Source organism: Spodoptera frugiperda, chromosome 21 (assembly GCF_023101765.2).
Source record: "Spodoptera frugiperda isolate SF20-4 chromosome 21, AGI-APGP_CSIRO_Sfru_2.0, whole genome shotgun sequence".
Lineage (NCBI taxonomy): Eukaryota > Metazoa > Arthropoda > Insecta > Lepidoptera > Noctuidae > Spodoptera > Spodoptera frugiperda.
In genome coordinates, this window is record NC_064232.1 from 1432966 (window position 1) to 1456978 (window position 24013).

Sequence of the window (24013 nt, forward strand, 5' to 3'; positions counted from 1 at the left end):
TTTTAAATTTTAATCATGTTGATGGTAAGTTTATTAAGAATACACGTGTTTCTGATAGTTAAACACTTATTAATCCATTGCATTACTTAGTTATCATAAAAATTATTCCAAATGCGTATCCTTTTTCACTTGTGTAAATGAACTTTTGATTTAAATGTAAAGGGGTATAACTTATTTTATACCCTTGAGGCTTTCATTTTGTGGTTGGTATAAGTCACTATTTCGGAAACTACTAAGTTTACATAAAAAATAACTACATAAAAGGAAAGAGCATACATCGTTTACCTATAAAACACATCACATGTATTTAATTCGGCAGCAGTTTGACCGCTACAAATATTGAAACATCGCGCGGAGCGTTTTTTGCGTCTCCTGTAAAGTTGCATTTTTAGACTTACATCCCTTTTCAAAACTACAGCCCATGATGTGACATTTGTCATTTTTCAAAAATCATTTGCGGATTTAACATTGCCGCTTTGTGGAGTTTTCACTGTGTCTAAGCAAGATGTAATATTTTTTTTTTAATGTTAAATGGGTCGACGTTTGGCCACTATCTCGCCTGATGGTAAGTGATGATGCGGCCTACGGTGGAGCACGTCTGCCCATAAGCAACCTATTCACTCGGGCTTTGAAGACACCCAGGTTATACCCATCAGGAAACACAGACTCCTGAAAGGAGTTCCACTCCCTAGCAGTTCGCACAAGGAAGCTTGAAGCGAAGCGCTTCGTGCGTGTGGGTGGGATATCCACCATGAAACGGTGACGCCTCGCCAATTGTCTTGTGGTTCGATGATGGAAAGGACTAGGAGGAATCAAGTTGTGCAATTCCCCCGCACACTCTCCGAAATGTATCCGGTAAAAAACGGAAAGGCTTGCCACCTTGCGCCTGTGTTCAAGGTTTTGAAGTCGGGCCTGCACAAGCGCATCATCATTGATGAGCTTCTTGGCACGCCTTTCAATGTGTTCGAGGGCATCCAGCTGGTATTTAGCCGAGCCGTCCCAAAGGTGAGAACAGCACTCCATACATGACCGAACCTGCGCTTGGTACAGGCTCAGCAGGTGTTTCGGTGTGAAGTACCGTCTCACCTTCGATTGATTTCATTGGTCAACAACACTGCTAGACTACGCTATGCTACATGATATCGTCACTGGCTTTTGCCAGCGGCTTCGCCTACGTTCCCGTGGAATAAAAAGTAGCCAGTATCATTCAATGTCAATTTCATCCAAATCCTTTAAGCCGTTTCATGTGATTGAGTAACAAAGATACACTTTCGCATTTATAATATAAGACGCTGTTAACTCACGTTTTTCTGATCCAGTCGTGGACTTCCACTTGCATAAGTACTGCTGTGTTTTTTGACCATCACCAGCACCGCTAGTACAATAATTGTAAGAACGAATACAGCGGAACCGACACCAATTATCAGAGAGTTATTAACTGAAAGAAACAAGGATATGTACACAAAAACATTATAATTCTGTACTAGAATGTAGAATTACTCCTCTCGCCTTGGGTGAGGCTACAGAGTGAATCGGACTCTTATCGACTAAAAACAACCCCGGAGCGCCGGCAACCCGAGAAGTCTTCCCCGGCCCAAGATCGGGCGCAAAGGGCTTCTACATCCAATCCAGGGTTTATACTCTGGATGTAGAAATTCGGCGATCTCGTCGCAGCATACAGGGCTTGGATACACTTTGTGTAGCCTACATTAAACCTGGGGCCTTAGTCTGCTATTACAATTGTGTCAGAATGGTCGATCACTGAGCAGTGCGAGAGGGACGGAGCTATGTAGGTTGTATAGCTCCGTCCCTCTCGCACTGCTCAGTGATCGACCATTCTGACACAATTGTAATAGCAGATAAGGCCCCTGTGCACACGAACTTGCTCATCTTTTAGACTACTTTAGACGATCGATGGCTTTACATACCAACCTTTAGTTTCGTGTGTGTCATTAGGCGTGTCGGAAATGTTTTGTTTAAGGAAGACGTTATTCTTATTTCCATTTAATGTCGATTTGCCTCTCAAAAGTTTATTTCTCTCTGGAGTATCTGGCGAATATTTTGTAACGTTTTCTTTGAAAATTTGATCTCTCTCAGTTGATCCCACTTCTATTTCAGTATTTACAGCAGTACTCGTAGAAATGGTTTCCACTTGAGACTCACTATTATCTGAAATAGTATCAATGTGAAAATTAGCCTAAGTACGTGTGTCGCCTGGACAGTCAACCTCGCTACATCCTTGTTGACTGGACATCTACACTACATGAGCTGCTGTTTACATGTGAACATTAGCTCATGACGATACCTAAGTACGTGTGTCGCCTGGACAGTCAACCTCGCTACATCCTTGTTGACTGGACATCTACACTACATGAGCTGCTGTTTACATGTGAACATTAGCTCATGACGATACCTAAGTACGTGTGTCGCCTGGACAGTCAACCTCGCTACATCCTTGTTGACTGGACATCTACACTACATGAGCTGCTGTTTACATGTGAACATTAGCTCATGACGATACCTAAGTACGTGTGTCGCCTGGACAGTCAATCTCGCTACATCCTTGTTGACTGGACATCTACACTACATGAGCTGCTGTTTACATGTGAACATTAGCTCATGACGATACCTAAGTACGTGTGTCGCCTGGACACATGCTCATGACGATACCTAAGTACGTGTGTCGCCTGGACAGTCAACCTCGCTACATCCTTGTTGACTGGACATCTACACTACATGAGCTGCTGTTTACATGTGAACATTAGCTCATGACGATACCTAAGTACGTGTGTCGCCTGGACAGTCAACCTCGCTACATCCTTGTTGACTGGACATCTACACTACATGAGCTGCTGTTTACATGTGAACATTAGCTCATGACGATACCTAAGTACGTGTGTCGCCTGGACAGTCAACCTCGCTACATCCTTGTTGACTGGACATCTACACTACATGAGCTGCTGTTTACATGTGAACATTAGCTCATGACGATACCTAAGTACGTGTGTCGCCTGGACAGTCAATCTCGCTACATCCTTGTTGACTGGACATCTACACTACATGAGCTGCTGTTTACATGTGAACATTAGCTCATGACGATACCTAAGTACGTGTGTCGCCTGGACACATGCTCATGACGATACCTAAGTACGTGTGTCGCCTGGACAGTCAACCTCGCTACATCCTTGTTGACTGGACATCTACACTACATGAGCTGCTGTTTACATGTGAACATTAGCTCATGACGATACCTAAGTACGTGTGTCGCCTGGACAGTCAACCTCGCTACATCCTTGTTGACTGGACATCTACACTACATGAGCTGCTGTTTACATGTGAACATTAGCTCATGACGATACCTAAGTACGTGTGTCGCCTGGACAGTCAACCTCGCTACATCCTTGTTGACTGGACATCTACACTACATGAGCTGCTGTTTACATGTGAACATTAGCTCATGACGATACCTAAGTACGTGTGTCGCCTGGACAGTCAATCTCGCTACATCCTTGTTGACTGGACATCTACACTACATGAGCTGCTGTTTACATGTGAACATTAGCTCATGACGATACCTAAGTACGTGTGTCGCCTGGACACATGCTCATGACGATACCTAAGTACGTGTGTCGCCTGGACAGTCAACCTCGCTACATCCTTGTTGACTGGACATCTACACTACATGAGCTGCTGTTTACATGTGAACATTAGCTCATGACGATACCTAAGTACGTGTGTCGCCTGGACAGTCAATCTCGCTACATCCTTGTTGACTGGACATCTACACTACATGAGCTGCTGTTTACATGTGAACATTAGCTCATGACGATACCTAAGTACGTGTGTCGCCTGGACACATGCTCATGACGATACCTAAGTACGTGTGTCGCCTGGACACATGCTCATGACGATACCTAAGTACGTGTGTCGCCTGGACAGTCAACCTCGCTACATCCTTGTTGACTGGACATCTACACTACATGAGCTGCTGTTTACATGTGAACATTAGCTCATGACGATACCTAAGTACGTGTGTCGCCTGGACAGTCAACCTCGCTACATCCTTGTTGACTGGACATCTACACTACATGAGCTGCTGTTTACATGTGAACATTAGCTCATGACGATACCTAAGTACGTGTGTCGCCTGGTCATTCTTCTGACATCTACACTACGTGAGCTGCTGTTAAGTAAACTGACAGAAATATATAACATATTGGCCTACCTTTCCATATTAAACGAGTTTTATTAGTAACGTAACGCAGTATTTGTGTGTGTGAGCTGGATTCCGTCGTAATATAGTACACACAACATATAACGCTAGAATTATATTCTTTGTTAAGCGTTACTATTCCTTTCATAGCTCCTCGGTTCTTGCCGTGCAGTGATATTTTCCCTGATTCCGGGTAAATCCAACCGATAAAAACATCTGAAACTGAAGCACACTTGTCATGATTGTGTCAGACTTCCTAGTAGAAATTAGTAGGAGAAATATTAAGCGGATATTATACTTTTTATTCTTTATTTTTCGTTACAATAGGAATTATGACGGGGTATGAACATTAAAAATCTATTTAGTCCGTCAGTTAGGTAATGATAAAATATTAAACACGTATTTTTTTATGTCGTGTTGTGTTTGTGGCGTGTCTAACGTTTTAAAATCTACAAGACGGACATAAATATAAAAACATATCATATTGACTATTAGATACACTTATATAATAAGGTAGACTAGTTTCCTCGTAGATGTTAGGAGCTCGAGTTGATCGAAGTGTTTATAATTTTCTATCACTGTGATTGTCGACACGTCTTATGTGTGTGTTTTTCCTCAACCGCACAATTTTCATTTCCACATAATAATTTTGGTTATTTATTTTAAGTATGACTTAACCAGAGTGATACCACGACCTTACAGAACACCGACGTGAAACAACGCTTGCGTTGTTCCACCGTGTGAGTGAGGTTACCGGAAGCCCAATTACCCCAATTCCCAACAATTTCCTAATACCCAAAAGGCCGGCAACGCACTTGTAACGCCTCTAGTGACCGATAACTTACCATCAGTATCACCTGATGGTAAGTAATCACGAGCAGACGGATCACCGTCCGCTCGTTTACTGGCCCATCCCATAAAAAATAGGTGTCCTATAATGTGAGTGATGATTACGGCGCGACGTGACGCAATCCTAAAAAATTACGATTTTTTTTTTAAATAAAGCGCCGCTTAAATACGACCCACTCTAGGAGTTTCTCTTGTGTCGTGGGTGCGTTTCCAAACATACAAGTTCACATACACATAAAACCTAGACCAGAAACCAATTACACAAAGGGTTGCTCCGTGCGGGAATCGAAACCACTACACGTTGCGCTCCACAGCGTGCTAAAGGTCTATGTCCAGGAGTGGGGGAAACGGTCGGTACGTACTTGAAGCACTGGGAGCCAAAGGATGCTGGACACAGTCAAATACGATTTGTTCGTTCTCGTGATATTCATAAATTTTATCTACTCTGTCCTCATCTGGAAATAAACCAAACTTAATAAATTTGAATGAAATCTGTTAATAAAAAGTAGGGATTGCAATCCAGCTGGATTTTTGCAATATTAGTCTGAATCTAACTAGGTCAAAAAAATGGAATCAAAATAAATAAATGGGTACGCCAAAATTAAAATAATTGACTTAAAATAACGTTCAATCGCACTTGTCACATGTTTGATCTAGCACGGCTCGCTAGATCCAGCAATTGCAATCCCTTGTAGAGAGGTAGCAAGCGTGTAGCTTAGGGCATTCATTTTGACTTTTTGAAGCGATGCCGTGGCGCATTCACTTCAAGCGTGACAACATCGCTACTCACGAATGTCACTTATGCCCGAATACTCAAACGCTACTCAATTTTAAGACGCTCTCAAATGTAGTACTGACAATAAGCGAGCTACAAATAACAAAGCTTGCATCTTCCTTAAAACTTAAATAAATTAAAGTAACTAATTACATAAAAATAGACACAGATTCCATATAAGTACTTACAATAACCATCATCGACTAAAAGCAGCTTCATTGGTTGCACTCCGCAGTTGGAGAAAAGATCGTTTCTGATATTGACAGTGAAACCACCGTCAACGTGCTTGCAGTACAAGTTGGATCCATTATCAAATTTCTCAATATCAAACTTATACGTACTTTTCGTTCCATTGACGACTGGCATGAGATCAGTAACATTACCTTGAACAAAAATCTTATATTACTATCTCACTTCTTACTGTCTTAATAATATTATAAATGCGAAAATACGTAAAGTATGTATATGTTATTGATTACCCAAACACGTCAAAACGACTGAAGGGACCAGGATGTAATTTGGAAGAGGGGTAGATTATCGTCTGAAATAACACATAGGCTACTTTATATCCCACGGGAACGCTGATGAAGCCGGTGGTAGAATGGTGAATAATATCTTATCGTCATAAGCACAAAACAGTGTCCATAATATACATGGAATGTTTTATAATTGACGTCGTCTTGGCCTGGAGGTTTAAGACGCCCGCTTCTCACGCATGAGGGCATGAGCGTGCGGGTTCGAAACCTACCAACAGCAAGCATCTACTAATGCGACTTTTTCCGAGTTATATGTACTTTCTAAGATAATTTAGACACAGACTAAACGGCGAAGGAAATCGTCGTGACGAAACTTTTTTTAAGGGGGGAAATCATCCACTGGCTTCTCTTGCATTAAGCGAGGCAAGAGGCAGTGTCAGACTGTTACTGACTAAAAACCACCCCGTTCCTACTCCTGCTTTTCGAGCCGGAGCCTCGGTAATCCCGCTAAGTAATCCGCAGCTCCTGAGGTAGTCCCCAGGTCCGGATCGTGAGGGAACCTGGGCTTATTATAATTTCTAATTATAAAGGAGGATGCCAGAGTTTCTATGAAATCTGGTCCCACTTCCAATAGCTATGTGTGTTAAAAACGCCTCTGGTGTTTCGAGTGTCCATGGGCAGCGGCGATTGCTTACCGTCAGGTGATCCGTCCATAAAAAAAGACCACTAATGTGTTTGCTTACCTATATCATAATTGTGATGCCACTGATGGGGTCCAATCGTGTCGACTTTGGTAGATAACGATAACACCCTTGATATAATGAGGGTTGAATCAGGGCCTGAAAATTATAACATGTCTTAAAATTTACCAGCTTCTGCCAACGAGTTCGTATGCCGCACAAAAGCGCGCTGTGCGCCATATTTGCCTTTGATTCTGACTGATATCTATCTTCTAAATATATACAATGTGATAGGGGTGAGACTTCTAACCCGTTAAGGCTGAGTACTACATCTAATTTTATCGACCAAAAAAAATAATATGGGGGGGGGGGGTTTAACCCCCTCCCCCTAAAAATTATGGCTATTTTAATATTTTTTTTAATGTATGTGATATTCAACGTTGTATGCGTCGTAGAAACAAAAAAAACGGTAGCTAATAACCTCGGCTAACTAATTCATTACTTTTTTCATATGTTAGATAATGTTTTGGTGAGAAAAAACAACATTTCTGAATTATTTCTACCAAAAATATCGCTATTTTTCAATATTTTCAATTGAGGGTTCAACCCCAACATAGTGATCTATCAACGGACAGCCACATCCACTAGATGGATCGGGTTGAAATTTGGCATGCAGGTAAATGCTATAACGTAGGCATACGCTAACAAAGGGTTTTCATTAATTGTGCCCTCAAGGGGATAAAATAGATGAAACTACGTCAATTTTAAACCGATCAGGCTGAGAATTTGCATGCATAAAGCTTCTATGATGCAGGTATCCCCAGAAAAGATTTTGGTAAACAGGTGACACGATTGACATTCGCACGCTTGGACGTACCTATGTTACGGTAAGAGTGAATAATTGAAAATTATTAATAATTATCTACTATCTATACATATAATAAAATCGTAGAAAAGTGCTGTCTGTACATTGAAAATAAAAATAAAAAAAATAGCAGGGGTTATTGTTATGTCGATGTCGAACCCAAAAATGTAATTAACTTTTTTTGTCTGTTTGTCTGTTTGTCTGTTTGTCTGTTTGTCTGTTTGTCTGTTTGTCTGTTCGTCTGTGCGCGCTAATCTCAGAAACGGCTGATCCGAGTTGGATGCGGTTTTCACGAATATATTGTGGGATGCTTAAATTTACATTTAGTGTTTGTTTCATGTCAATCGGTTCATAAATAAAAAAGTTATGTCAAATTAAAGAATCACGTCGAACATTCTATGCTTATACCATTAATCTCCGCAACTATTTGACGGATTTGGTTGAAATTTGGTACAGATATAGTTTAGAACCTTAGAAAGGACATAGATATATTTTTATTTCAAAAATCAAAAAATAAAAATAAGAAATAAATTATTTATAAATAATTCTATGTCGATCGTTACACGACTTCGGTTCATGTTATTATTTTAATTTATCGAAAAAAAGTAAATAAATAGTAAAAAGGTATGAAAAAAATAATATCAATATAATAATAAAACATTTAGTACAAAGAAAATGCTCTAACGGAGTATAGATAATTCTATGTCGATCGTTACACGACTTCGGTTCATGTTATTGTTTTAATTCATCGAAAAAAAGTAAATAAATAGTAAAAAGGTATGAAAAAAATAATATCAATATAATTAAACTTTTAGTACAAAGAAAATGCCCGAACGGAGTATAAATAAATAATCCAAGTTGTCTTTATCATCGATAGATGGCGTTGGGATCGAAATAGATCGCGCTATGGTTTCGTTACATTCATTTGGTTGGGTATCGGCCGAGCGCTTCGGTACTATCGTAGAAAAAGTGTATTATCAGTCGTATTATTATTTGTCTGTAGTGGTCCTGCTGTTTCGTATATTCTAAATTGGTTTCGTTGTATTTGTCAATTAATAAGTTTATTTGTTGGGTTTTCCTGGTTTTTTGGTTAAACTATTTAACGTAGGTTTAGTTTGATATCGATTATTAGTAGTTACTGTAGTTAGTTTTTTTAATAAAATTGTAAGTCTAATTTTTTTTTTAATTAGATTAGATTTAAGTCGTTTCTTTTAAATTATTTAGTTTAAGCTTGGTTATTATAGCATAGAGGATAGGTTGTAATATAGTTTCTTTTTTAATTGTTATAAATTCGTAATTCGTAGCTTTCTTTAGTTTTAAGTTAGTTTAAGTCCGTTTTTAAACTATTTTTTCAATGCCCTAGTGAGTATACATCTATTAAATTCAAACGCAGAGCTCATTATGTTGATTTTTGAAGAGTTCCCTGGAATATCTTCCACATCTCATTTTTGAAGAGATCCCGCGAGATCGGGAACTATGTGGTTAAAACCAAAAATTTGCCGGAAGTCACTATTCCACGCGAACGAAGTCGCGGGCAAAAGCTATACTAAAATAAATGTGATTTTTTATACTGCTAATTGATACAAAGTTATTAGGATCAGACATTTACTAAAATACAAATAAAATTATTGGTAAATTACATTTTTGTTGAGCAGCCTGTTCAAAAATAGCCAGTTTTGGACAATCTCCTTTGCCAGAAGTCACTATTCCACGCGAACGAAGTCGCGGGCAAAAGCTAGTTATTAATAATTACCGAAACTCGAGGTAAAAGTGATAAATTTATCACATTTGTCGCTTATTATTAATAATTTTACCCTAGTAGTGATAAATGTAATAAGTGGTAATAAGTGATGTTATTTTTATTTCAATTTAAACGGCAATATATTGTACTTGCACAACAAATATGTATTTGTTGAATTCTATGACAATATTTTTAAAATTTTAATTTGTTGCATTTATAGGTGCTACATATAGTTGATGATTGCTTTTAGGATTCGTGTTGATTTTGTTAATGAAACAATAATTGTTTAATTTTATTTTTGTTTCAATTTTATGTACCACGATAGACTTTCTTGCATAAGTTTGATGGTAGATTAGATTTTTAAAAGAAATTTATTGTTAATATTGTGATAAACGCCCCGCCTCCTCCTCCTCCTTAGCTAGCATGACTGCTTCGCAAAAGGAGGAGACGGCATCCCAGTCCCTCTCGCTTCATACCGTGGCCTGAACCAATGCCGGGCGCGAGAGGTTGCCGTCACCGACCACATCCCTGAGGACACGGCGATTTTCAGCCCATGTAGGGCACTAAGCCACCGTATGCTCCACCGTGTCCTCCGGGCGGTCCTCGCAGTGCGTTTTCTCCCACCCAATCAGAAACAGGAACCTACCCAAACTCCCATGTCCGGTAAGCACCTTGTCAGGCGGTAGGAGAGGACACCATGGCGCCTCTCTAGCCACTCCTCAAACAGGGGACTTACCGCTGCAATGACAGCGAGCCCAGATAAATGTGCCCTAGAAGGCACTATTTAATATTCAAGTTCAGAATATGTGAATTTGTTGTCCTTTCGGTTTGAAGCAAGTACAAGTAACCTTGTTTGTGTGATCTCTAATTAATATAATCGTAAGACGATGTTTAATATTATAAATAAATAGGTACCTGCTGGTCAAAAAACATTGGGTTTATATTAATTTTATTACTTTCACCAGTATGTGTCGTGAATTATTAATAATTACTACTAAAAGTAATAAATTACGATCGATTATTCACATTTACCAAAACGTTTGGTTATTATTAATAATTTTGTAAAATTATTAATAATTTTCAATTAATCAGATTTACCGTAACACCTATACCTAATTAGATACTCGTAGGCAAGCTTGACCGAGCAGCCAAACTCGATCGCGACCCGCCACGTCATTGGCTGTGAGAATAATCTCGACCAATGACGGGCGCACATGCAATCAATTGGCCACATTTTAATGTGCCACGTGTATGCCACTTTCTGAGCGCTTATTACCGATCTAAACCTGGAAACCTACTCTAATTCAACGAAAAACGAAGTTTCGTCCGAAACTTCGCAAATTTCGTACTACAATTCCATTTATTGCGAACTCTCTTGAACAAAAATCAACAAATGAAATGAAAATAAATAGATTTTCATTTGAAATAAAAAATAAAACGTTATTTTAAGTATTTTCATTAGAAAATCAATAAAACCTACGTCCGAAGATTAAACGAAACTTCGCATTCGAGAACCGGAGTACTGTTTATTTACTTATAATAGGTATATAACATTGGGCAGGACCCATTTGTCATGTCACAGTCCACAATCCCATTATGGCATCTTGTCTTTGTCCATGCGTCATCTACGAAACCAACTAAACCAAATAAGATTCAAACCCCCTTTGTTCATTTGCGTGTGATTCATAACTGGCTATTATTATTATATTATTAGAAATGAAAACAATTTAGAATTAATTTTATAATTTACGAGGAAAACATCCAAGTATAAACAACAATAAATAATAAATTATTATTAATTAGAGATATTAATATGTCATTTGGTCTAGATAAATGCCGCACACTACACATTCAAAAAGGTAAATTAATTAGTACTCTTAATAATACAGACGAACCTCCTGCTGCGTTTGAATCTATGGGGCCTACTGATACTTATAAATACTTAGGTGTCCATCAGTCTAACATTATAGATCACATTAAAATTAAAAAGGATTTATCTGCACAGTTCACACATCGATTGAATTTATTATGTAAAAAACAACTTCACTCAAAACATCTTTTCAAAGCAATCAATACTTTTGCAATTCCCGTATTAACATTCTCATTTGGTATAGTAAAATGGATCCCACCCAAAACATAAATGTGAAAGGCTGCCAAGTTCGATAATATTGGAATGCTTCGCCTATAAAAGAAGTGAGATATAAATAAGTACCAAGTTCCATACACAGACCTCAGTTAAAAATGATATAACAAGTTGGCAAGTTTTCACACACTTTGTTATAAACCTACTAAACGCAATGAGTCAAGTATATAATTTTCTATTAAAACTTGCCAAGTTATATCATTTTTAACTGAGGTCTGTGTATGGAACTTGGTACTTATTTATATCTCACTTCTTTTATAGGCGAAGCATTCCAATATTATCGAACTTGGCAGCCTTTCACATTTATGTTTTGGGTGGGATTTCATTTATTTTTGTAAGGTTTATTTTATTTTTTTCTTATTTTACTTTACTTTGACTAAATACAAACCTTCGTAACGAATTTTAGGTCGGTACGACCATTGGAAGATATAGATAATTTTTTTGTTTTAGTTCCTTAGGGGTATGAATTTACACCTTCATTATTTTTAAAACCGACTCACACTTGGCCATTTTCAGATTTTTTCCTTTACCTTGACCTAAAGACCTACCTCCATGCCAAATTTCAAGTCAATACGACCATTGGAAGTGGTCTAGGTTTTTGATGAGTGAGTGAGTGAGTGAGTCAGTCAGTCAGTGAGTGTATAGTAAAAATAGCGATTTTCTGACGTCAATATCTCAAGACCTACAATAGGTACATTAATGAAATTTTGTATTTTAGATAAGTAAGTAGATCTCGACAGATACTAGAAATTTCATATGCGTAGATAAAATAGATTTTGAGTTATAGGTGGGTCGAACTTGGCCCGAAATGGTTCGTGTAATATAACCCACGGCCGGTGTGTCGGTTTTTTGCTCGAACTTGGCGGACACACTGCCGTGTGTCTAGATACGCACAGATATCCGCAGTTTAGAAATCAAAATCCGGACCACACTAACAAAACATAATTATCTACACCCGAAGTCAGCCATTGAGAGAATTTCAATAAATCGAGAAAAGGGAGGAAGAGGTCTCATAGATTTAAACGTATTGTGGCAAGGTCAAATTCAAAACCTTCGAAATTTCTTCTTCGGTAAAATCACCACTAGTAACATTCACTCAGCGATAGTTGAACTCGACAAAAATTGTACCCCACTTAATTTATCTAACAATACTATTAGTTTCAAAACCCCGCAAACCCATACCACTGAGAAGATGAATAGATGGCGCTCCAAGGAACTACACGGAAGACACCTGCATGACTTGGAGCAACCCCACGTAGATATGGACGCCTCGAATAAATGGCTAACATACATATAACAGGTTCACTTTTCCCCGAGACTGAAGGTTTTATGATAGCCATCCAAGACCAAGTCATTAATACACGGAATTATAAAAAATATATACTCAAAGATCCCACTATACAGAACGACAAATGCAGGAAGTGTCACCGCGCACTGACAGATAGACAGACAAAAAATACTTTTAACAATATTTTTGGCTTTTGCGTACAGCAACGCAAAACACCAATTTTTATATATGTCACCGAAACATGTATAAAAGTTTAGTTTATAAAGGACATGGCTAAACCAAAGTATGGACGTCGTAACCCGTACAAATAAATATTGTATAAATATGGTACCTAGCAATAAATAAAGCCGCATAATTAAAAATTGATATTTTGTAGTTAAGAAGGTCCAGAAACTTGGCATACCTGCGCAATCCTGAAAATAAAGTAGCGCTCCTACGTCAAACAACGTTACAAAAACTTCAAAATATAACATTGCTGTGAACTTTTACCAAGGCGTTTTGATGAACCTGAGCCGAAAGTTATTTATATATGAGGTAGATAGGTAAACAATTCTGCTTATACTAGATAATGAACACAAAGTAACCAAGGACAGACACAAAATATATAGTAAGATTGTGCAATCTTATACAAAATATATATTTTGTGTCGATCAAAACATTTACAATTATTTGGTTTCAGAAAAAAGTCATTATATTACCGTTATTAAAAATTGATGTTCGTTTAATTATTTCGATTTGATTTTCGGGGAAACTAATGTCCTAATAATAGCTTGCAGTACCTACTTCCGTGTTGTCATGTCAAACCACAACAGAAAAAAATCAATTATGAAACTTAATTTTTGTTAATTTTTGTTCACCAAGTTATAAGAATTAGTTAAACACAAAATAATTCATAAGTGAATATTTAAATGATACGGGTTAGCGTGAAATTCGTATTCTTGTTATTATGCCTGGGTCAGTCATTTAGCCATCTCCTTTACCGTATGACAAATTTATGAAAATGTGGACGTAGAATATTACAATTTATCGCCCGTTTAGAATCCTACGAAAGTTTATAAACTTCCTAGTAAATTGATAAACTTACGGATCTTGTTATTTTCCGATGACGTATATATGTATATTGAATCACAGTATTCAATGAAGAGAATTGACACTTCTACAGTTTTATTGTATGTATACTCTAGTTAAGTGTGTTAATACAACAATAAGTATTAAAATTTAATACTAGCTATTCCTTTCAATTCATCCGCTGTACGGCTCCTGTGGGTCGTAGCGTGATATTTTTTAAACAGAATTATTCAAACAGAGATTAAATAAATAAACAAACAAATTATTAAGGTTTATATTGTTAAAATAATATTGTTAAAAAATGGTTTTATCCTCGTTCGAAACGTTTGCAATTTCTAAAATAAATATTGAAATTCACTAGGTACTTGCCTTTGACTATCCCTGCGTATGTTTGTATAATTAAAATCAGGATATATATAAGACCAATCAACATAATGTCGTCTTCACCTCACTTCAGCGCACAATGAACTATTCTATGTAAACAATATAAAATAATTATATATAGATTATCTTAAAAAGTTCTATAAGGAAAAAACAATTCGTTTTCCACGACGCAATAATATTTATACATTATAGTTACTCACAGTCGCTGGCCACATTACAGCATAGACGCAAATCATTGATTTATGAAACCCAAGATGCACAATTGAAATTGTTATTAGAATAAATCATACGAAAAACAATAAAAATGTATTTGTTATTGACGCTGGCTAGTTGGTCAAGGCATTATGTATATCAATGAAACATAAAAAAAGGAATTATCACAAATAACATGTGCATGAAATTATGTTCTGTTGTCCATTTAATGACCAATCTTTGTCCAAAAACTGCTTTGAACAAACGCCGCCAAATACATTTGATGAGAAAAGAAGAAAACCTAAAATACACAAGTTTTCATGCAGTTCACAATTATTGTGAAGTGTTGCGCCATTAGTGACACACAAAGTACGCAACAATCTTGATATCCTACTAATTAAAGAAAATCGACTTTAATATATTATATATTATGCGACTATAATAAAAGGAAACCTAATGAATCGTTCTTATATTGAAAAAGCGGCAATGATATTTTGCGGCATCATACAATTCTTCAGAAAACATTTCGGCATTTTGTTTGATGCGACTGTTTGAAAAGTGCACATGTAGCTGTCATTCCATGTGGACGGTTTTGTTTTATACATTCATGACGCACCAGCATTTCGAGTTGGTAATTAAATATTTAAAAGTTTAGAGGTTCTATTAAAGCATGGCGTGATGATGTTATATCGCATAACCTTCCTTGACAAATGGACTATCCTCGACAAAAATGTAGTTTAATTGGAACCAGTGCTTCCGCAGATGATCGCATTAGAATAGAAGAGATTTCCATTTTATAATTATGTAGTAAAGATATATGAATTAATAAACACTGTAATTCTATATTTATAAAGTAAATACAAATCCAAAAAATACAATACATTTCCACAACACCACTTATGCTACAAAAGCCTCTTCTCAAATGGAGAAAGTACCGAGCGTACCACGTGGTGATTAATCACCACGCTGGCTTAAAGCGGGTTGGCGATTACAAACTTATAATTAAAAATTAAGCCCATGTTGATGTTTTCTTTCACCGTTTGTCAGTGGTGTCTAAATAATCTTAGAAAATACATGTAACTCGGAAAATGTCACATTTGTATTTGCATACATAAACATGCATTGCATGCACAACATACATAAACAGACAACATAAAGAGTAAAATCGTCTCAATGAAATTACAAATGGAACAAAACACAAGAGTGCGTCTAATAATGTGGCCAGGGATATACGCATTATCGAACGTATTCAGCACCGCGTCTAGTGCGGGGTGAACTCAATAACTACGGAACGGATTTATTGTTCAAAGAGCTGAATAAATATAATTGGTGAAGGTTTAAGTACCGCGGGGGAAACTTTCTATGATGTCCGGCTCATGGTTCTATGCTACCTCCTCACCAACGTTTAGCCAAACGTTTTAGCTGTTCTTGAGTCATAAATGGTGTAATTAACACGACTTTCCTGTAGGTACTAATTACGGTTTAATTTTAAGGTTTACGTAGACGCTTACATTTAACTCACTCCGCTATCATTTCTGCATAAACATTTTCCTCCCTGGTACCTACTATATGCGCAGATTGGTTTAAAGGAAAATTATTATTTAATGTTCACTTAATTTTATAACTTAAGAGCCAGTCCACACGGCGCGTTGCGGTGCGTTACTATGACGCAGTCTTCACGTCTTAAATACAAAAACGTAGACGTCGCACGAGTACACCCCCTCTCGCTTCGTCTCGGGGGCTGCTGTCCGTCATGTGTGCCGTGCGAACACCTTGGTTATTTGTATGTAAAACAACGCAAGGACAGCGCTGCGACGACGCAACGCAACGCAACGCGCCGTGTGGACTGGCTCTAACTCGAACTATATATAGCAAGGTTTCTGTCGGTCGTGAATATACATATATAATCCGCACGGTATCGTACAAGTTCTTTTTTCTAACTTTCCAGATTAATTTAAAATTCCTTCTATTATAAAATCTTGTTCCGACCATCCGATACTAAATATCGCATCCGATTCGGTGCAGTAATTCGGGAGATGTTTGTTATTCCTTGAAACAAGCGGTGAGTTGTTTTTATTTTAAATTTTAAGACATTTTCTTTGTTCATTATTTGGAATAATGGAGATTTGACATGATTCGGTAGGTACTGTAAAGGCCCATCCTAATCACTAATAGTAAGGTATACAAGTTCACTAATAGTAATCACTAATACTACAAACGGACAAACGGTGAAGGAAAACATCGTTAGGAAACCTGGGCTTATAATTTCTGATCATAACTTTGAAATCGCCAACCCGCATTGAGCGGGCGCGGTGATTAATGCTCAAACCTTCTCCGTGCGAAAGGCCTTTAAATATTTTTATAATAGAGTCTGTCTAAAAAGTCAGTTTACTTTAGCATGCCATTGATTCTGTCATTGGGTCCAGTAAGTATAAAGGACACGAGTTATTAAAATACTGAACTCTGATTGGCACCACCTATACTAGTTGCTTTTCATGAAAAATATCTACGGTACCTTTTGAGTAGGCAATATTATCTTGTCAATAAGTGTATCAATTATTTTTAACTAGAAATCATACTAAGGTGGATCGGGGCAACATCGGACGCGATTTTGATGAGATGAGGTATATTTTTTTAAGCATCTATATGGCTCCGAAACACATGATTTAGCAGCAAATTATAAAACTTTCAATAGAACCCACATATTGTAGGTACTTTACTTTACACCAGACTGAGAATCATTTTTCTTATATATTAATAAAAATATACACACAAACGAAAATAATGAAAACGGGTAAAGATCGTAATGTAGGGGGGAAGACCGGCAATTGGTGGGATTTCTTTAAATTTTTGTTCTAGCTCCCCGGGTTCTCTGACAAATTGTGTACAACGAGTAAAAGTATACGTGTTTCTTTATCAAAGTATTTTAAAGTAAAAAAAGCATTAAATATTGTAAAATAATGAATTTTATAATCCGGTCTTTCCTCACTTCTACCAAATTCAGACAGAGGTTCTCAACTGTTTTTATATCATAATAGTTGTGCAAGATACTTACAGAAAGATACAACATTACAAAAATATTATAAACGGCTCATGTCATTGAGTGTCGATACTGGTATTCTGTAATGTTTTGCAGCAGCATATTGGCTTCTTTCCCCTTTTGCAATGTTTTTTAAGGCAGCATTTAAATCTTCCTGAGTGTAATTGGTGGCACGAAGCGATTTTTTAAAATATTTTCGTGGCATAATTAATCTGTAACCAATATTTAAATTTAAACCCAAAGCCAACTAAATGTATATCAATTAAAACATTAAGTAAAAAAACAAATATGAAATTCCGGATATTCTAAAGAAAAGAGCAAATTTAGGAATTGGTCATATTAATATGTGTAAAAACTACACCACTTTCCCAAAGGAACATAATCATTATTCAGATTAACGATTAGCGGTGCCCAGCTCTGAATCTAATTACTTCCTAAAATATTTAGGTACAGTCCTTTTAATTACATAAACAGAAATAACCTCAACAATATTAATGTTTTAGGTATCATTTTAATTTGTTATGTCAAACTTAAAACGATATAATATGACCCAAGTTGAGAACCCGAATGAATAGTATTCCGAACTTACCTCTCATCATAAAATATTTTACTTCACACTTTTTAGTTGCGATACTCAGTATTATTTATTTATTTAAGAGTAAATAACTAGATGAGACCGATTTGACGTGTAAAAGAGTTACATTGTAACCTATTTGCAAAAATAAATATCATTTATCATTTAAGGTTCTGATAATTGTCGGATACAATTTGCTTTTTAGTTTTTACCTTTTCAAAGATTTTAATTTTTGTTTTTAAAGTCGGCTTTTTGTAATAACTTTTTTCATTGACTACACTGACTCCATACGCTAAAAACTCTGTATACCTGAATGTTATGACGTCCTCTTTTGTTTTAGAAATGAGTTTGCTCGCGTATGTTGTCGCAAGCTACATGTCGATGCAGTTGACTGGTGTCGCAGGTAATTACATTTATCTATACCTACATATATATACTAATACATACAGCTAAAGAGGTTGTTGTGTTGGACAGTCCCACATCACGCTACGATCAATAGGAGCCAAGCAGAGCGGGTGAAACCGCGCGGGAGTAGCTAACATTAGTATATCCTACTTAATTTTATGTGAACATCAAACCGGCTGAAGGGATCGGGATTACATTTGAAACGATTAGATTATGGTCTGGAATAACACATAGGCTACTTTTTACCCCACGGGATCGCGGGCGGAGCCGCTGGTAGAAGCTAGTAATGTAATAATGTGTTGATGATATCCTTATGCTGCAGGGCAAACCCACGACTACAAAATTATTAAATTAATTAATTATTATTTTCTTTCACTTGTTGTCGGTACACAATGAATTATCTATTTCAAAATATGTAAGTATGTATGTTTATTTAAATATTCGCCATTTTTTATTTTATAGTGTTACTTTTCTGTCGCCATATGTTACATTGTCTCCATCCGTGGGTCAGTACAATGGGTGCCAACTGAAAACCAGTGCTGGGTACTCTAAATGATAAATGATAAATGATAAATGATATTTATTTCTGTAAATAGGTCATAAAATAACACTTTTACACGTCAATATTTCAAATAGCTAGATGAGGCCGGCATTTCCTATCTGACTACTCTGAGAAGAAATGCCGAAACAAACTCAGAGGTCACAGTCTCTTTTAAAGTCCAGACAATGAAATAGAGGATAATGTGAGAGAACCGTGCAAGTTGGTTCTGTAGTGGTCTTTAGAGGAAAGAACCACAACAGTATGAGCGGACCTGTTCAGATGGCCGTACGCATGTGTCAGTTTACAATCAGCTCAGCTAACGGCTGTTGCTGAATGATCCGACGAACAATACCAACCAAAAGAACATTTGGGTAGGTCTCGTAAATGCTCACACTGTCAGAATATAATTAACTAAAAGTGAAATAACTAAGCAAACTCTCACACGGTCCTCAGACTAACAATTTTAAAAATAATATGATAAAAATAAAAATAAAAAATATCGAATGATATTAATGTATATCATGTCAAATTGTATAAAAATGTAACTTGTGTTACAAACATGTCAACATGACCTGTGTGGACATTATAACGGCTCACTCCCAAGCCTGACTATCATCTAAGTAGTCTTTAATTTTATAAAAAGCTTTACTATACAGTTTTTCTTTAATAACATTTTTAAATTTATTCAGGCTCAAACTTTGAATATCGCTGGGAATTTTATTGTAAAAGCGTATACATTGACATCTGAACGAACCACTTATTTTCTTAAGTCTAGTAGTGGGAACTATATATTTGTTTTTACTTCTAGTGTTTATATTATGTATATCACAATACTTTTTGAATAAATTAATGTTTTTGTGAGCATACACTACATTTTCATAAATGTATTGAGAGGGAACAGTCAATATATTAATTTCTTTAAATAGTTCCCTAAGAGAGTGCCTCGGACTAAGAGTATAAATTGATCGAATGGCTCTTTTCTGCAGCACAAAGACAGACTGAATGTCAGCAGCATTTCCCCACAGGAGAATACCATATGACATGATACTATGAAAATAACTAAAGTATACTAATCGCGCTGTATTTACATCGGTCAAATTTCTAATTTTTTTAACGGCATATGCTGCAGAGCTGAGCCTTTTCGATAACTTATCTACGTGTGGAGCCCACTGTAGCTTAGCGTCCAGGGTTATACCTAAAAAGACAGCTGAATCTACAGGGTCCAACTCCCCGCCCTTGATTAGCACGCTGGTTTTCACATGTCTAACATTTGGTGTTGTGAATCTAATGCATTTAGTTTTTGATTCATTAAGTAACAAATTATTGGCACCAAACCAGCTAACTATTTTTGAGAGAGCACTATTTACATGATCACTGACTAATTGTCCACGTTTGAGTTTAAACAATAAAGATGTATCATCAGCAAACAGTACTATCCCATGGTTATCCTTCACAAGGTAAGGTAAATCATTAATATAAATAAGAAAGAGAAACGGGCCGAGAATTGACCCCTGCGGAACACCCATCCTAACAATAGACCCGGAGGAAACTTTTCCGTTAATGTCGACTCTCTGAATCCTATTACTCAAGTATGAGTTAAGAAGATCCAGAGAGCTGCCCCGTATTCCATAATGGGATAGCTTCCTGATCAGTGTTTCATGAGGGACACAATCGAACGCCTTGGATAAGTCACAAAAAATACCCAATGCGTCGGCCGAGTTCTCCCATGCATCATAAATGTGATTAAGAAGTTCAACACCGGCATCAGTTGTTGAACGACCCCTTGTAAAACCAAACTGATTTCCATGTAATAATTTATTTCTATTAAAGAATCTTTGCAACTGATGTAGAATAATTTTTTCAAAAATTTTACTGAATGTAGGTAGTACTGAAATAGGTCTAAAGTTAGTGGGGTCAGAAGTACTACCCGATTTAAATAACGGAGTTATTTTACTATTCTTCATGAGATCAGGAAACACACCACGATCGACACAGTTATTAAAGATTAGAGCTAATACGGGTGCTACAATATCTATTACAGAGCCGGTAATGTACACAGAATTACCCCACAGATCTGCAGTCTTTTTCTTGTTCAAGGTATGGAACGTTTTGACTATATCTGTATAATCTATGTGTTCGAAAGAGAAGCCTAAATTGCAAGCTGCAACATTTTCTTTTAGTAAAGATTCTGCAACTGTGGGAGATGAGTTCAAAGACTTAGTAGTGGATACAGGAACGTCCGAAAAGAAGTTTTCAAATGCAGCTGCGACTTCTGCATCTGATTTAATTACATTATTATCAATTACAAGACTAAATTCACTACTCCTCTCTTTAGACCTCCCTGTTTCACTGTTAATAATACTCCAGGTCGCTTTAATTACATTGTCACTGTTTTTTATTTTAGAGCTCAAGTATAACGATTTTGCAATTGAGCAAACTTTTTTAAATAATTTAGAATATTTCTTTACATATTCACTAAATTCAGTTGTATTAATATATGTCCTCTCGTTATAAAGCTCATATAGGCGTTTCCTACTCTTATAGATACCAGTAGTTGCCCATTGATTGAAAGACGCATTGCCATGAGCTGGTATGGTTTTAGGTGTGAAGGTGGACTTAAACTCGGTATGGTAAATGTTAAAAAATTCATCACACAAGTTATTAGAATTTTTATTCCTTAATAATAAAGGTATTTTGTCAGTGAGTTTAGATTTGAAAGTTTCAATGCGTCTTTCAGTCTTTGGGTTAACAATAATATGTGGTTTCGACACTTTATTTACTTTATTTGTTATTGAAATTAATTGTCCACAATGATCTGAATCAAGCAATGATATAATTTGTTTATTAGTTGGTACAATGTCAGTATAAATATTATCTAGGCAAGTGGCACTAGTAGGAGTTATCCTAGTGGGCTCCAGAAACAGGTTCGTGAGGTTAAATGAGGCAAATAAACTTACAATTTTTGTACTTAAACTAGAATTTTCTAACAAATTTACATTAAAATCGCCACAAGTAATAATGAATTTATTTGAACTACTGAGTTTATTTAACACTTCATCTAATACTGTTTCAAAACAGTCATACAAACCAGTAGGTGGTCTATACACACTCAAAACAATAAACCGCTCTAATTCCACACAGGCTATTTCAACAGTACGTTCAACAGAGTTCTCTCGGTGCCCAGCTCATACTGAGGTGGCAACCCTTTGGGCTTGGGCACATCGCCACCTTGTTTTTGCATGCGATATTTTTATAGTTTTACTTTTATATTATTTTATTCATATCGTGCAATATTTTTTGTTTCCCCTGATAATTATAAATAACATTGTTGTATTAATGTGTTTGTGTTTTAATTTAGCATTTTATTTTTATTTTGCGTTTAGGTTCTTCAAACATTGAGTCCAGTGCTAAACCTCCTGAGTATTATATACCACATGATCGATTTACATATAATCAGGGGGATAATTTATATATAAACGTCGCCCCGACAAACGTACCATATCACAGTGATAACGCCATCGTCAAGTTTTACAGCAATGGTAAGAGAATGATAAAGCTTCTAGTTATATTGATTACTTTTTAAACATTTCATTCTATAACATTTAACACGTGGTAATCCACGCTTTAGTACGAATGGACCGGCTCGGACGGAGTGATACCACGGCTTCATAGGAAACTATGTGAAACAACGTTTGTCGACGTATGCGTGACGTTACCAGAGTTGCAGTCCGCTGCCTACATCCATAGGTGGCGGTGTACTTCTTTGTGGATGACACATTAATCAATATAATTGGAAAAATGATTTAAGACTTAGAATTTTTCAATATATTTTTCTGATAATTACTGTTGTAATATAGACTTCAGGGTCTGAAATTTGAACTTGAGATCTTTGTCCCATTCTCTTTCCAACTTTGAACTATCGAGAGTTTGACGCCGATGAATTCGAATTAAGTGCACAAAAAATGATTGATTTAGGTGGAAATGTATAGATATTTTCTAGAGACCTCGCGGTAACTTCGAATTACCAAGAGGCTCGAATTATTATCGAAGGTTTTAATTATCGAGCGTCGACCGTATACCGTAATGGGAAACCTCTTATGACTTAATTTAAACCACATATTTTTAATCATCTTGGCTGACAATATACGAAAAATGAGCCAAATAGGCAAAAATAAGCCAAAACTTGCATTTTTGCCGTTGACTTACTTTGACAAATACGGCATAGCAACAGCCGCACCACAGGCCCGTAACATTCCTAGGCAACCTACAACATTACAGTTCCTCAGAATTTGAGACTTGATTAATTTAATTATTTATGTAGTTTGAAAATTTCAATTGATTAATTTCGGGTTTTGCTTAAAATATTTAGTGGAATTATGGTTCTGTGGACTAATAATACTTGTAGTCTTGTGGTCATTTTAGTCATATGAGTGATCTCCATACTGTATATCTACTATTATATCCATAGTTTTATTTTGCTGTGCCCGACAGGGTCCACTATTGTTACCTACCAAATGTTTACCACCTAAGCCTACATTGTGGAATGCAATAAAGAATAAAATTGAGTATTGAGTATATATAGGTACCTAATGTTTTACACTTTTACAGGATTGTATCCACATTGTACAAACTTGAAGGAACTGATTGACTCTACTGACTACAAAACTTATCAGCTAACGGACTCTTATATAAATATTGGCATGCATATAATCTATAATAGTACCACAATATGTAGGTACAACCTGGTGAAAGGATCAGCAAGTAAAAAATATAATTTTT

The 24013-nt window shown here is 36.5% G+C and overlaps 3 protein-coding genes and 1 long non-coding RNA gene across 6 annotated transcripts in view; 1 reads left to right on the forward strand and 3 right to left on the reverse strand.

Moving 5' to 3' along the window:
• LOC118280547 (fatty acyl-CoA reductase wat-like) overlaps positions 1-7886 on the reverse strand; it is a 138828-nt gene extending 130942 nt beyond the window's left edge. The window contains exon 1 of the mRNA XM_050702184.1: positions 7871-7886. The gene's annotated coding sequence lies outside the window, so the exon portion shown is untranslated. The remainder of the gene's footprint in view (positions 1-7870) is intronic.
• Positions 1-24013, reverse strand: part of LOC118280253 (uncharacterized) — a 104163-nt gene that overhangs the window by 17745 nt on the left and 62405 nt on the right. The window lies entirely within an intron of this gene.
• On the reverse strand, positions 443-14603 carry LOC118280255 (uncharacterized). Of its 2 annotated transcripts, XM_050702210.1 has the most exons (7): positions 14468-14603; positions 7057-7152; positions 6026-6220; positions 5425-5517; positions 4226-4435; positions 1933-2169; positions 479-1438 (listed from the first exon to the last, which is right to left on the reverse strand). In XM_050702210.1, the coding sequence occupies exons 1-7, from the start codon at positions 14529-14531 to the stop codon at positions 1296-1298; spliced, it is 1038 nt and encodes a 345-aa protein (XP_050558167.1). In that variant the 5' UTR covers positions 14532-14603; the 3' UTR covers positions 479-1295. The 2 variants fall into 2 exon arrangements, with proteins under 2 accessions (XP_050558168.1, XP_050558167.1); XM_050702211.1 differs by lacking the exon at positions 7057-7152 and having other exon boundaries at positions 443-1438; positions 14468-14600.
• LOC126912041 (uncharacterized) lies at positions 16323-23996 on the forward strand. Its single transcript, XR_007706657.1, has 4 exons — positions 16323-16736; positions 18629-18691; positions 22618-22773; positions 23843-23996. It is a non-coding gene; the product is annotated as an uncharacterized LOC126912041 (long non-coding RNA).